Here is a 16,899-nt window from a genome sequence, read left to right on the forward strand (position 1 = left end):
TCTAAATGAAAAATAAGGCAAGCTTCTGCACTACTTATCGAAAAATCTAAAATTTATTTTTTTTCAGTAATATAGACCCGACCACCGCCCCCCCAAAAAAAATTTCAGTTTTAGTTCTGATTAAATCTACCAAAAGGCGCTGGTTTTGTTCGTTACAAAACAGAAAAAAAATAATAATCGGATTTATAAATATGCAGTAAAATCACCCATAATTTCTAGAAAAAAAATCAATGTTTTGTTCAATTTCAATAAGAAAATATAGGTCAAAACACGAACGCTTCGTTCGTGACGAGGAAAAACACTAAAACGCCTGTTTTCTTCGAGGTCAATGAACGAAGCGATAAAATTCCATAAAATGAGAAGGCGCTGTTTTGTTCATAAAAAGAAGGCATATATTGCGCAACTGCGGTAACGCTCCTGAAATAATAATAATAATAATAATAATAATAATAATAATAATAATAATAATAATAATAATAATAATAATAATTATTATTATTATTATTATTATTATTATTATTATTATTATTATTATTTAACATAACGTTGATTATGCGGTATATCGTATCTTGAACAAAATTAGGCATGATTTTTTTTTTTTTATTATTCTGCGGTAATGTCATTTACTAAGTTTTTATAACTTAGTAAATGCAATACTTGGGAATTTACTTTGAAAATAATTATAACCTACCGTAAAATCCCGTTTCGATATGGATAAATGTATATATATATATATGTATATATATATATATATATATATATATATATATATATATATATATATACATATATATATATATATATATATATTTATATATATATATATATATATATATATATATATATATATATATATATATATATATATATATATATATATATATATATATATATATAATCTCGTTTCAAGATAAATGTTAGTATATAAATATATAGATTATATATATATATATATATATATATATATATATATATATACATATATATATATATATATATATATATATATATATATATATATATATATATATATATATATATATATATATATTCGGGTACTATACCATGAGTTCTCTCCTCTGTCATATGCGAAAAAGATCTACCCTTGGTTTTATCAACCTGTCTTTAGGAGTAATGGGGTCTCATTCTCGGATAACATAATTTGCACCATCGCACTTTGCAAGGACAATTCGTCTGAGAGTACAATAACCCTCACTTTATCCCTGAAATCATCTTCCTACCACATGGCAAGGTGGCTTTTCTCCGCCTCGTTTCTACAAGTGATATTTTGGACACTGCTCCACTCAGCTAAACCTCGAGCCCACTTTTCTACTACTATTATTTCGGCCCATACTCTGATCAGCCATTTGCTGCAGAATTATCTTCCTACTTCCGCTGCCCTTTAATAAAAACAAAACCAGGAGGAGACACGACCAATGAACGATGATGAGACATAAATGCGAGACGGACTCAAAATTGAAAACTTGAAAATTCTGGAAGTTGTTTTTCGTTTCTACTGAGCAGCTAAATTGTGGCTTTGGTTTTAACCCGTCTTGACTTCTATTACAAATATGGGGCAGAGGTCGCTCGTCCGATTTGGGTTCTTGATTTATATATATATAAACTTTCTGTGGACCACTGTCATATAATTTCAATTTCTTCGTAATTCATCTCTCCAAACAACAAAATTACAATATATATGTATATATATATATATATATATATATATATATATATATATATATATATATATATATATATATATATATATATATATATATATATATATCTATCTATCTATGTATATATGTATATATATATATATATATATATATATATATAAATTTCTGCATTAATTTCATTTTTGTGTTCAGTATCTACACACACTCCAACAAATAAAATTTGTATATATATGGAAATGAACATATATGTTTATAAATTTCTGACTCGATCCGAAACCCGGTCTTTCAGTGATCCAGGCATATATATATTCGGGCACAAGGGTCATAAAAGGAGTTGGAACCAAAGGATGTGCCTAAGATTTTTCCCGGGCAGGCGACTTTACAGCAATGCCTACAGCCCATCAAGTGAGGTGCACTGACGGCACTGCCGCCGCTGTACATGAAATTACAATGGAAAGTTGAAAACTATCAATCAAAAAATGGAATTTATACAATTTACACATCTTCACATACTGCTTTAAAGAACTGATTACTATAAGACTTTTGACTGGCAATAATTATAAACAAGGCCAGTAGGAAAATAAAAACAAAATAAAAGGAAATATGTCTTATATCGACTTCAACTCAATCACAAGAGAAAATCAGCTCTTTCATATTTTATTTTATAGAAAACGCATTTCGAATTTCCACTTAGTTTATAGGATGACTAAGCAAATATTGTTTTCACTCACGGTCTTGTATAACTGCTGTACAAGATTACATTATGCATGAGACACATAAATGGAACTTCATAAACAATTTTTTCACTATACAATACATTATTTCCTTTGTAGATTAAAAATGCAACAAAGTTTTTCTACCTAGACCCTTGAATCTCTTTTTTTTCTTTAGGGTTCTATCCTACTTCTGTCCCTCAAAATACTTTTTATTTTCCCCCCTGTTTCGGCCCAGTCAAACCGCGGGCACAAGGATCCCTTCCTGAAGCATTTCTCGTATTGGCAAAAAAAAAAGGGGGGGGGGAGAACCGATCTAGAATATTCACGGGAAAAAATTAGGCAAGAATCGATCTAAAATATTCACAGGAAATAATTAGGAAAGAATCGATCCAGGATATTCACAGGAAATAATTTGGCAAGAATCGATCTAGAATTTTCACAGGAAATAATTAGGCGAGAACCGATCTAAAATTTTCACAGGAAATAATTAGGAACGAATCGATCTAGAATTTTCACAGGAAATAATTCGGAACGAATCGATCTAGAATATTCACAGGAAATAATTTAGGCATGAACCGATCTAGAATATTCACAGGAAATAATTACGCAAGAATCGATCTACAATATTCAGAGTATCCCGTTTGATTAGCTCAAAAAGTAGAATTAGTTCCAGTTACGGAAACACTTTTCCATTCGCTCCTACGTCAATTATTTCTTGTCGCAACTCAAGATATTACAAAAAAATAAAGTACTTTTCATGGCTGCCGAAACATTCCTCACAAGGAAAACACGATTTTAGAAATGAGCATTCATTATCAATAATAATAATAATAATAATAATAATAATAATAATAATAATAATAATAATAATAATAATAATAATAATAATAATAATTGCATGAGTGACTAAAATGGTGAAAAAATCCATAATGATGTCAGTGTAAATATATATTAAAAATATATATACAAAGCGAGAGCTTTCGCGAAAACGAGCAGGTTCTCAAAAGCTCTCGGTCTGCATATATTTTCAAGATATATTTACTATGACATCATTGCGCTTTTCTCCACTAATAATAATAATAATAATAATAATAATAATAATAATAATAATAATAATAATAATAATAATAATAATACTCTTGACAGCGAAGGAACGAAATATCATAACAGATATTATACAAAACGAAGTGTGTGATAGATACACCCTACTCTTGGTGACGAAGCGGCGTCATACAGGGCCTTTTTCTGACACCCGTCTGTGATCATAGCAGAGCAAACCTTTGCACAGAGTTCGTGTCTGTGTTCCAGAACAGTGTGACTGTAATTGTGGCCAAAAGAAAAAAGAAAAAAAAAGAAAAACTGTTGGTCGCTCTGTGCAAAGGTTGTTGGCAGCATGACACCAGAGGTTGTCAGAAAAGGTGCTGGTTTGACCCCACCTCTCAAGTGACAAAAGAAAAAAAAAGCTATTTCATGTATTCCAAGTATCTACTCTTCACTGATATCATGATAATTCAAGTGTTACCATAAAAATTCATTCTTTACATGTGTTATCCCTGTCTCTCTCTATTCATCATTTTCTTCATTCTCTTCATTGACGACTTTGTCAGTTCGCAACCGTTATTCACTGTAATTAATTTTTCACTTGTTACTGAACTCTAACCGTTACATGTACCAATACAGGTATCCTTGAATAACCATATATGTCTAATTAGAAGGGTTTTTTCAGTCTCTCAATAATTCATGTGTACCTTGTGTAAAAAAAAATATTGATTTATTCATCTCTTGTGCCTATAATTCTCTTGCAGTTTGCCAGCTTTAAATATGATGAAATCTAACTATGAGGACATCGCTGGTGCTGACACTTTTATCGTCGTGTGAAACTGATTACTTAGACACGTTTTACTTGTTAGAAAAAAATTTTTTAAAAATCATCTTTGTCAATGAGAGGAAAAACTGTAAATATAATTGTCAATGAGAGGAAATACAACTGTCAATGAGACGAAAAACTGTAAATACATTTGTCAATGAGAGGAAAAACTGTAATTACATTTGTCAATGACAGGAAAAACTGTACATACAATTGTCATTGAGAGGAAAAACTGTAAATAAAATTGTCAGCAAGAGGAAAAACTGTAAATACAATTGTCAATGAGAGGAAAAACTGTAAATACATTTGTCAATGAGGAAATACTGTAAATACAATTGTCAACGAGAGGAAAAACTGTAAATACAATTGTCAATAAGAGGAAAAACTGGAAATACAGATTTGCAATGAGCAGCGGAAAGAAATAATTGGTATCAAAATAACACTCACCATTCAGCAATTTTTCCGTCGTTTCTACAACTATTCAGAAGCGTAAATTCCGTAAAATACTTATTGTCATAATTGTAAAAGAACCGTCCATCTATAAGTTACATTTTCATCCTTATTTCTAAGATTTTAAATAGACCATGAATTATATTTTCAAAACTCTATATTTTTACATTTTGACTTGGCAACAATCTGCCTACGTCCAAAAACGTTGCTTGCAGGCAGGCACGGGCAGGGAGTGGTAGAAAGATACATATAAATTGGAAATAAATCACGAGTTCCTACTTAACTGATTTTTCATACTTAAAATCCAAAACAGACCAAAGATCATGCGAATACGTTACTAAACTTAATTCGGTTGAATGAATTTCATTTATCTGAACAGTAATTGATTATTTCTCCATTCGCGGTGGACTGGTGAATCAATGCTACATAAGGAATATAGAGAACGACAAACAATATACGTATGAACTGAAATTTATACAAATTCAAGTATAGCCTATTAGCAGAAGTTGCAATTTGAAAAGATTAGCAAAGAATTCAGCAACTACTTCCATTAAAATTCAAAATCTATGTTCATTTTAGTTAAGAAGTAACTTTAAACTGTAAGACATGTACCTATTATTTCATATAAAATCAAACCTCAATGGATAGGGGTTTATCTAAATTAATTAAGATCCCTCATACTTAAACGAGTTTCCCTTTGAGTTAATGAAATAAAATGTGCGTCTACTCCCACTTATCAAATTTCGAGTATCCTATACCAATATTTTACAATAATCAATTATTATTATTTGTTTCTTGTAAAACTTGCAACTGCACTTAAAAAAAAAACAAAATAACAAAAAGAGTCGAGTTATGCGCATACCATTTTGATGGAGGAAAAAAAAAACCCGCACCTAAATACCAGTCGCTGCATACCGAATAATGTCAAGCAAAAGGTCACACAATAGTCATATATCTATTTCAAGTTATTAACCGTTTCAACTTGTGCCATAACTATGGCACCCTTCTGCTCCCTTAGGCAAATATTCACAGTTCATCACAGAATTTTCTGTGAGAATTCCGTGAAAATTCCTAGTGTCACAGAAGTAGAGAAGGAATTGGAGAGGATTTCTGTTATCCGTGGAAGGATATAAATCAAGGTCAGTGTGTTTCACCAGAAGGAGTAATTAACATGTAATCATTAATTACCATTGACAGTAATGAAGCAACGATTTCCTCTCTTTGGCAAAAAGAGAAAAATATTCTAGCATCCTTTTTTCAAAACTAGACGACTATAAAAGTGTTAGCAGTCAGGGATGAAATACCATGCATCAGGTTCTATCTCTCAAACTTATGCCCAAGGACCAACAACACCGCCCCCCCCCAAAACCCCCACCTCAACGAAACCAATATCATACCCCTTCCGCGTATCCTCCAGGCCCCTCCCATACCCTTCCCTTCCCAATAAAATAATAAAAATAAGGAATTCTGCTCTAAGATTTGCTCAGGTCCCCTTAATAGAAGAGAACTAAAACGAGGCGTGTCTTTCTTCTCTCTTTCCCCCCAACGTGCGTGCACATCTGCGTGTGCCTGTGCCCTATACCCACCTCCGAATTCCCTCCCCCACCCCCTACCCCCTTCCTTACCCCCTTTGCAGGAGTGGGCAGCTCTATCACCGCCTCAATCATCGTGGAGGAGGAGGAAGACGAACACTCTTCTCCATTATGGGAGCGATCCAGGTGAACCCCCACCATTTAGCTCTGGCTATCAGGTAAAACCTGGTGAGTGGTATTTGTGGTTTAGATCCCTTGAAACCAAAACAAAAATTATATACAGAAAAGGAGGAAAATAACAAATTAATAAAAAAAAAAAACAAACCCAGGTTTCCCATCCCTCAAAAGAAAAAAAAAATTTTCTATATAAAAATACATATAGTCCCAAAAGTGAACCTTAGGCACCCCCTTGTGTTATCTTCGTGAGTTACCAATGAACCTCCTTGGCTTTCCTCGTCCTAAGACTGTCCACACACATAACACCTAGCGACATATATCAACTCCTGCATCCCGCTCTGCTTCCATAGGATTGTCCTCAACTCCTGAGGGGCACAAAATTTAATGCAAGAGAACTGATGACATATTCTATTTCCTTAAAAAGTCAATACAAGTAAAAAAAATATATTGAAGGAAATTCATGAATTTGGCTTATGCTTCTTTCCCTGCTTCCCCAAATTAGATTCAGGACACATTTTCCTTGTGTATTTGTTTTTCATGACTTACAAATGTTACCAATGCATTGATACCTGGTCCCTTTTTTTTCATAGTTTTAATCATAAATTCATTTTTATAGTCTGTAATTTTAACTCATGATTTTTTCTCGTCTATTACAGGTATTTCCAACACCAGAATCTTCCTTTTTTTTCATTTTTCTATTTCCAAATTAATCTTAATTGCCTAACCAAGAATTTACTCGGAATTTCAGCATAACAACATACAAATCACTCCTCGTTCCACCTAATAATAAAAGCTTCTTTTAAAGCAAACGAACATCAGAATCATAATGAGGAAAAGGAATACGAGATTTTCTAAATAAAAAATTCGTTGGTTATGTAATCTCCTCTCTACACCAAACAGTAACAGCTATCAAGAAAAAAAATGACAATAATTACACATATATATTTATTCTCTAAACACACAGCTTCCTAAAAAATATATATATAAAATTAAGGTTCGAATATTGATTCGTAATTCTATGCCTCATTCTGTAACACGCAGATGTCCTATCGCAGTCATCTTTAAAAAAAAATAACTTCGAATTTCTTCTCTAGCCACAAAGATGCCATACAGGCCAGGAACTCCCCCCTTCCCCCCAGAAAAAAAAAGTTTAAAAGTTACCTTTGCATTCTTAACTATATTCTCATGTATATATTTTTTCTTAAACACACAGGTGTCCTTCCGCGATTGGGACTTTAAAGCAATAACAAGGAAGAAGGTCGTCCTTTCAAAAAAAAAAAAAAATTATGACAGATATCTGGAAGTTTATCGCCTGGGTTTATAAACCACAAATACCTACTAGCACTAGGGGCCACCTTCTCTAACTCAACTTGGTCTCGCTGAGGACGGTAGATGTCGCCAGATCTCTGAATGTTTTACGAATTCCCAGAGGGAAAATCTCTCACACATAAAACATTTAAAAGCAAAGACTAAGTGGAATGTTATAATAGCGTAATCTAGTTGTTCGTTAGACACTAGGATGTGCGGAAGAATGATGCAGGTTTGAATAATACGCAGCTGTCTTTAAAACCTTATATAGCTATCTATTATATTATGTGATGGGAATGTGCAAACGTGTTAGGTAGATCAATTTTATGAAGTAATCCCATGGGATGAGGGCAAGCACATTAAAGAGATCAATTTTATGCAGTAACTTTCTAAAACATATTGAAAATAACAGTTATACGATGGGCTGTCTGAAGGCACATTCAAGATATCAGTATTATTCTTTGTCAAATCCGAAAGCATCTGATAGATTTAATTACAGGCCAGAATGCCCAACTCCCAGTAAAAAAAATTAAGCATTAAAAAAGATTATCTATTAGCAAATTCAAGAGTTTATTTTATAGGACTGGGTAACACAAACATTAAACCTAAATCGATCTTGACAGGATGTCGGTTAAAATGTAGGATGACTAGGATGCACCACGCGTCAGGATATGAAACATATGATAAAAAAAAAAATATGAAAGATGTCCACACGCAGATTCATTTTCTTCAGTTAAAAGAACCAAAATGCAAATGCTAAATGATCAATCCTTTCATTACCTTATTCCTTAAAAATGTCATATTTCAATATCTTTAAACACCAATTGCTTGAAGATTTAAGCCCGTTCTTTACATGCCAAGCCAATGCCAAAGCTAAGTAATATACTTTACTGAAAACTATTAAAACTGAGACATCTATAAGTATGTGTTTTCAGAAAAATACCATAATATACACTGCCCTAAAATGGAAAACTGCAGTATCTATAAAATTTTCGAAACTGAGACATGCCACCTATTGCGCTCGTGGAACACTAATACACAAGTTACTGCAGTTTCAGAATGATTCTTCAATACTTTATTTAGGGGGTCCCATTTGCAGTATCTGCAAAATCAGTAGTAAGGCAAGGGAGTATCTACCATTTTTCTCAGTTTTGTATTTTTGCAGATACTGCAGTCCTCTATTTTAGAGCAATACAGTTGTCTACGCGATTATGAAAAAGTAACTGCATAAATGAAATAGCTTAAAACACGAAGGAATATTGAATGTTGTTTATTAATGTAAGGTTTAAACAGAAGAGCAGTTGCTATTTTAGTGCAGTCTGAGTCATTTCACTTAAAGATGTTTAAATCTAATTGCTAGTTACTTTTATTTTCCTCATCATTTAACTATATTTCTAGCGTTTCTGAAGCCATATGTTGCCTTTCCATCAAGAATAATTTTATTACAGAGGGGAAATTAATTTCACGTGCCTTACAACTCAAACGCATCTCATTTCGTTTATGAATGTAGAAAAACAGTAAGTACTGAGATGTATGAAGAAAAGACGTAAAGATTTTTGTAAAAAAATAAAGGTAAAACTAAAAACATTATATTTTTTACAGATAGTACTGAGATGCATGGGGAGAAGATGATCTTTGTAAAAAAACAAAGGCAAAACTAAAAATATTAAAATAATAACAACCCAATCAATGATGTTATACATGAAAGAAAAATGATGCCAGAGAGGGCATTAAATTTGGGCAATATGAGATATGCAATAAAATAATGATTTATATGACGTGCTAAAAAATAGTTCGGAAATGATACTGACAAATAAATTGGATTCTAATGTAAATATGCATGACAAAATATACTTGGGTAAAAGTTCCTTTGAGCATGTTACTCGAGGGATAAAAGGCTATAAAGAAATAAATACCTTACCCCCAAAAAATCACAGAAACTGGTCATATATCAAATTTGATACTTAGATAAAAGATATATTGCACAATGTAGTTTTAAAAGAAAGCAAAGCAATCCTTAGTTCAGAGTGTAAATCACAGCTGACTAATGAAAATGTAAAACATCATGTTTGGAAAGTAAAAGCTAAGTTACGGAGAGAAATCATTTCAGGATAGGTGTGTCGGTATCTCAGATATTAAATTTTATCCGCATTAACCATAGGTAGCTTTTGGAACTAAATTAAAAAGTGGATTTTGGAAGTTGGGCAAAACCATCTAACAAAACATAAAAGTAGGGCTTAAATTTTACCCATATTAACCACAGGTAGCTTTCGGAACCAATTCAAAAAAGGGATTTTGAAAGTTAGGCAAAGCAATCTATCAAAGCATAAATAAGGGCTTAAATTTTATTCGCATTAACCACAAGCAGCTTTCAGAACCAAGTTGAAAAATGGATTTTCAAAGTTTGGCAAAACCATCTATCAAAACATAAGAGTAGGGCTTAAATTTTACCCGCATTACCCACAGGCAGCTTTCGGAACCAAATCAAAAAAGGGGATTTTGAAAGTTAGGCAACTCAATCTATCGAAATATAAATAAGGGCTTAAACTGTACCCGTACTAACAAAAAGTGGGTTTTGAGAGTCAGGCAAAACCGACTACAAAAGCATAGAGTAGGCCTTTGATTCGAGAACATAAAAGGTAAAAAAAAACATAATAATTAAAATAAAGAAAAGAGGGAAAAAACATTCACAGATCTGGCCCTTCGTAAAGTAACTTCTCTGATCATCGTGTAATTCTGTCTCTCTTTCGTGTCGAGACGTATTCTCTTACGACTGAGCATCTAAATGAAATCACTAAACAAATGAGAAAGCCGACGGTGATTTTGTACTGATCACGCCAATGAAGAGTTTCCAAGATACAGGTCTACGAAGACGTCGACATATATTTTCTGTAAAAGAGAATTGCGTCGGGATTTTATTCAAGTGTGCGTCGGCCATCTGTCACCATTACTGTTTTTCAAGATTTCTTTACAATGCCTTTTCTAAATTACTAGCCACAGATGAATGCATCTTAAAGAGATATTAAAACATATACATCACCTAATGAGTCATATTTTTTTAACTGATCCATGGAAAATTTTGGTCATAATTGATGTCACAACGATGTATCTCCAGTAGTCTAAAAAATATTAGGGGTTATATACAATTTTGCCATTTTTCAAGCTATATTTACGACAAATTTCCCAATAATCTACCAGTCAATCCCACTGCAGTAACCGTTAGAATTAAATCTACTAAAAAGAGCTCAATATTCAAGCGTTTTTCAGCACTTGCCATACAAGGTCGTTACCCAGGTCAAAATAATAAATGCAACAAGCCGTCATAAAGGTTTTGACTTTAAACTCGCCAAGGATATGTTGTTCAATTCCGTCTCAAAAACCACACGATTTTCATCACATTAGAGTACCGCGAGGAAGATGTCGTATCGTAATGAATAATAGAACTGAATACATAGGTGATCTCATTTACACTGATTCATGAACTGCCGTTGTGAAACTCAACGTGACCGAGAAGTCGTAACTATGACTTTAAGGGTGATTTTGGCTTCACACTAATGAGCAGGTGTCCCTTCATGAGTCAGTCATATATATATATATATATATATATATATATATATATATATATATATATATATATATATATATATATATATATATATATATATATATATATATATATATATATATATATATATTTATATATATAATGTGCATATATTTATATATATGCATTTATATATATAGTGTGTATATATACATATATATGTTTGTATATTCATATGTACAAAAATTATTTATAATAAAAGATTTACAGTTAGAAGCAAGGCGAAGAGAATTAAAGTAATCATCATGACGCGAACCGAAGCAAAAAAAAAAAAAAAAAAAAAGGAAACTGAAGCGAAAAAGATCAGTACAAGACTACCGTCGTTAACCTAAATAAACTAAAAGGATGAAACTCTTCATAATAGAAGCCTCAAACTAAAATCTACGTTCCACATGTGTCTGTTTCCTGTTTGCCTGTTTGTTCTTGCGCTCGTGGACAAAATAAAAATAAACAGAACCACTCCAGATGGCCACTGGATACATATATATATATATATACCATAAGCTCGCCTTTTTTAAACCTCGATCGTAAATAAACGAGAAAAGTACCACTGTCTAAACCACTGCATGAACTCATTAACAGTCTCTGTCTTTAAACAAAAACAAAAAAAAAAAAAAAAAAGTTAATTTCAGCCGCTAACTCTGAGTAATGATAAAAATCAAAAGTTGAAAGTCGTATATATACTGGTGCATGAAGATACACAAAATTCACTAAATATAGAAATTTAAATGAGTAGTTAATATATCCTTTATCTTTCTGACAGGTGATTTTAATTTTTTTTTTTTAAGTCCTGTCGATTTCCCGCCCCCACCCCTCCCCTAATTTAGTTCTGTCAGTCGGTCCCGTTTGTAAATCCATCGCCCCCCACTTTTTTTTTTTAATCTATCTACCCATCTCTATAACATCTACTTTCTGAAGTAATGCTGGACACAGTTATTGTATCAGTTTCTGTGGACAGCTGTTATATACCACGGTGTTTTTATGTTTTTATGGAAAAAAGAATGACAAACCTGACAAGGCGAAAGCCTTCAAATCATTTAAAAACTCATTTGCAATGACAATTTCTACCGAGATCACATGAACCTGTCATAGAAGATGTTGTATGTAGAACTTTATTCATAAAACGACCTGTCTTAAGCACACAGTACATATATATATTCGCGTACATTGCTTTTCACTTCCACCCATCATTGAAATGGAGAGTACACCATATCGTGTGAACCTGGATATGAAATCTTAGAAATAAGAACTGTTTACTTTGTTTTGCTAAGGTGAATCATTTTCTGTTTACAAAATGACACATTATGTAGACGACATGAAGACCACTACTACAATTCTCATTTGAGATTTTCAAACATAAACACACAAATTAACTCGATAAGAACGAACAGAAACACGAGTTCACCATTCACAAAGGTCTTGTTCAAAGCCAAGACCCTTACACAGATTTATGTGACACATTATGTTAAAATCTTCTAATAATTTTGCGATTCAAATCTACAAAGACAACATGCTAACATTTACACATTATTTAAACTACTACATGACACTATCTGAGAGAGAGAGAGAGAGAGAGAGAGAGAGAGAGAGAGAGAGAGAGAGAGAGAGAGAGAGAGAGAGAGAGAGAGAGAGAGAGAGAGAGCTAAATACATAAGGTTAAAGGTGGAGATATGATCACTGGCTATAAAAGGACATAAACAAAAATCAGTTAGCCAGTCTTTAACGACTATCTTTATATTTTTTTTTGCAATATAATTGCAACCCCTTCCATACAAAAAATAAAATAATTAAATGCTCCTAACATACACCACGTACATGCATAACTGAATCAAAAGAACGGCCATGGACGAGAAAACAAACTACCTGCAAATCGGCCCCCTTTGAAAATCCAAATGTAATAGTACCCCAGAATAAATGATGTGCTGGTTCTCTCTTATGGCTTTTAAAGAAAACGATACCAATATCGGGATTTCATGGGATACTCTACGAAAAGTGTATTTCTTCGTCCCAACACGTTCAACATGACCAGCCAACACCAAGTAGACTGTAATATGATGTTAGTCCGATAAGTTTACATATAATTCTTCTCTCTCTCTCTATCTATATATTTATATATACTGAGCATTTATCCAAAATAGAACGACATTTCCCTCAAAATTTTTACAAAATTAATTAGAAAAAATGAGCAATTTGTATTGAATTTGTAAGTAATGCTGAGAGAGAGAGAGAGAGAGAGAGAGAGAGAGAGAGAGAGAGAGAGAGAGAGAGAGAGAGAGAGAGAGAGAGAGAGATTCGGAAACACAACAGAATATGTACAGAAAAAACTTCTTCCCATACATACTGAGAGAGAGAGAGAGAGAGAGAGAGAGAGAGAGAGAGAGAGAGAGAGAGAGAGAGAGAGAGAGAGAGAGCTTCGGAAACACTACAGAATATGTACAGAAAAGACTTCTTCCCCTACATACTGAAACAGAGAGAGAGAGAGAGAGAGAGAGAGAGAGAGAGAGAGAGAGAGAGAGAGAGAGAGAGAGAGAGAGCTTCGGAAACATATCAGAATATGTATAGATCAGTCTTTCCCTACATAGTGAGAGAGAGAGAGAGAGAGAGAGAGAGAGAGAGAGAGAGAGAGAGAGAGAGATTCGGAAACTCAACAGACCATGTACAGATCAGTCTTCCCCTACATACTGAAACAGCTGCGTTTCACCAGATTTTAAATATATTAAACATCCTGTAGGTTAGTGTAAGAGACATACCCAACATATATAAAATAAATTTTGTCAATAGTTAGATTCTTCGTAGTTCTATGTCACTGTGTAGTTTTGCCTGAGTAACTCATCTTAATAGTAAAGGTCTTAATCATCATATTCATCATACTTCAAGGGTAACCTCCAGGAAATGGTATTTTGTGATGAAATAAATGTTATCTCCAGACATTTCAGTTGAATCTGCTTTTGTAGGCAATAATAAAAAGATAATCACGCTTTCTCTTTAAATATAAAAGAAAAATCTTATTATAGAATAAGTCTGGAGGTTACTCGCAAACATTATGGAATCACCCCTGTCATCACCTTACGGATATTCAGTATCATTATAAATTGTTCTAATCTCACGAATTTTACTCTTAAGTAAGACTTAAGTATATCAACCTAAAACTAAAACAGCATGCCTTGTGTGTGTGTGTATCTCTTGGCCGACACCCTGAGCCAAATATGTCGTCATATAATTAAAAAAAAAAAAAAATGTCCCACAACTGAAATTCAGAAGAAAACTTTCCGCTAACCCTTTACGTCTCCCCGCAGGAGGATGTCAGCCATTTGCTTTGTGTGTAACCTCCCAATCCTGAGTCACCAGGTGGGACTCGTTTGGGAGGGAGGCAATGGCTACGATGAGATCCACAGCGAGAGTTCGTCGCCGAGGCCGCGGGTGGGCCGGCGGGATTCTTCGGCTCAAATCACCACCATCGAGCCGCCGCGGGAGGTGAGGGAGACCTCGCCGCCCACAACCCGCCGTCGCCGATCCTCTCTGGCGCAACTCACCGACATCCTTCGCGACTGGGGTCGCCGGGAAACGACAGAGCAGCGCTCGACCAGCACCTGCACGTCGAACACCAGCACCCCAGTGGGACCGCTAACCCGTAGGGAGAGTAGAGATCTTACAAGGAGAGAATCCCTCGCCGATATAGCCAAGTCCTTACCATGGCGGCGCAGAGACTCCATGGTGGACGTGCCCCGCAACAAAACCAGGCGGGAATCTTCGGCCGAAATGAAAAAGAGAAGACAAAGCGGCACGGACATACGAACAGATATCGCCAAATTTCTAGCTAGAAGAGAAAGTGTGGCGGAGATTCTACGCCGAAGAAGAGACTCTTTAGAACAAGAAAAAAAGGAACGTCGCGATTCTACAACACAAGTCTATCCTAGATCCTCAAGAAATAGTATCGATAAGACTGCTTCTCCTGACCGACCTGAAATACACTCCCCTAGGCATGTTTCCTCTCCCGAACCTAGGGACTTGGTGCCTAGGCCTACCGTTACGACGCAGGCCTCAGCTGAGTCACACGTGTCCCAGACCTCCTTGGTTTCCCAAGTATCAAGCGGCAAAGACCAGTCAGAACCCGGAATCATAGAACCCAGATCCCCAGTTTCTTCACCCGCCCCTTCGTCACCAACAACTACAATTCGTCGAGATTCCACAACCCAAATCTATCGTGGGAGAAGAGACTCTCGTCCCCAAGTGTCTCCTGAGAGAGGATCTGGCAGAGGTAGCAGAGAGCCATCCCCAAAATACAGAGGCCTCAGAAGACAATCAACTGCAATTGAAGAAGGTCTGCCAATTCCAGGGTCAAGGAGAGGCTCACGGCCTTTCCTGTCACCAGACGCCCCAGAGACAGATGGCCTGCCAAGAAAAGGTCGCAGAGATTCGTTATCCCCTGACTCAGCTGCAGCAGAAGAACTGTCCTTGGGAAGAAAAGCAAGACGAGACTCCAGGCCACACTTATCCCCAGAGGCAAGTGACTCGAACTCCCGCGAAACATCTCCCAGAAGTAGGCTGAGACGGCAGTCCACTACAGCTGTAGAGTACCACGGCAGAGGAAGACGTTCATCGCGGTCCCCTCGATCTCCAGATTCCTCATCCACGTGCTCATCCAGGGAGCATTCTCCCAAGGAAAGGGGCCTCCGTAGGCAGTCCACTACGGAAGAAATTCTCATCTCCAGAGGGTTTCGCCGTCAGTCTACTACTGAGGACATCATGCGGGCGAGGAACTTCCGACGCCAGAGCACCCAGAGTGAAGAGATGTCGAAATCAAGGGGGCGTCGAGATTCCTGCGCCCAGATCACAGATGGGACCATTGCCACCATGACAGTTGAGACTTCGTGTGCGTTCTTCGACACTTCCACCCAGACAGGTACATACATTCTTATTTCAGTTGCTAATAGCGTTCTAGTTGTTAATGTGCATGTTTGTCAGGTATATAAATACTATTCTATTGTTTTTGTCTATACCTCTTATCATGTCCCGCCCCTTCAGACATGTCGACTCAAAGAGCAGTACACAGGATATAGTGATGAATTCAAGCAAACAGGATAGTTTCAGTTTCAAAATCCTCATACCCACTACCTTATACTGTCCTCTAAAGTTCTACTATCGCAAAATGTTCATGTTAACAACGTGAGGGCTAATGAACAGGAGTTGCAATGGAGCTTAAATATCATATATAAGTGAAAACTGGTGAGATTCACGTGAGATCTGCCTAGGGGTTACCATTTACCACCCACTTTAGCAAGATTTGGGAGCAACTACAGAAAGGTTTCGATGGGAAGAGAAAGAGCTGTACTTGAAAGTGGCCACGTTATTTGATTATGAAAAAAATTTCTTTATTCTCATCTCGCTCTGGCATAAATCACAATTCTTATTCATAAAAAATAAAATAAAGCCTTAATTCATTTCTGAGTTGTGGACGTTTCGCAGATTTTCTGAAATTTCTTCAAGACAAGCTATTCCCAATCCGTCTGACGATAAATTCCAGTATAATTCACCAGAGGACTAACATTAAATATTAACCATA

General features: G+C 35.1%; 1 protein-coding gene and 1 long non-coding RNA gene across 13 annotated transcripts in view; one reads left to right on the top strand and one right to left on the bottom strand.

Annotated features, from left to right (window-relative positions):
* LOC136828253 (uncharacterized) overlaps positions 1-16,899 on the bottom strand; it is a 295,190-nt gene that overhangs the window by 117,083 nt on the left and 161,208 nt on the right. The window lies entirely within an intron of this gene.
* rsh (radish) overlaps positions 1-16,899 on the top strand; it is a 181,943-nt gene that overhangs the window by 64,466 nt on the left and 100,578 nt on the right. For 7 of the 10 annotated variants that reach the window (XM_067086104.1, XM_067086108.1, XM_067086098.1 and 4 more), the window contains exons 3-4: positions 6,352-6,475; positions 14,633-16,239. In XM_067086104.1, coding sequence (XP_066942205.1) covers positions 14,637-16,239 — 1,603 coding nt within the window. In that variant the 5' untranslated portion in view covers positions 6,352-6,475; positions 14,633-14,636. The remainder of the gene's footprint in view (positions 1-6,351; positions 6,476-14,632; positions 16,240-16,899) is intronic. The other 3 variants (XM_067086099.1, XM_067086106.1, XM_067086100.1) reach the window with 2 other exon arrangements.

This window comes from Macrobrachium rosenbergii, chromosome 42, assembly GCF_040412425.1.
Source record: "Macrobrachium rosenbergii isolate ZJJX-2024 chromosome 42, ASM4041242v1, whole genome shotgun sequence".
Classification (NCBI taxonomy): domain Eukaryota; kingdom Metazoa; phylum Arthropoda; class Malacostraca; order Decapoda; family Palaemonidae; genus Macrobrachium; species Macrobrachium rosenbergii.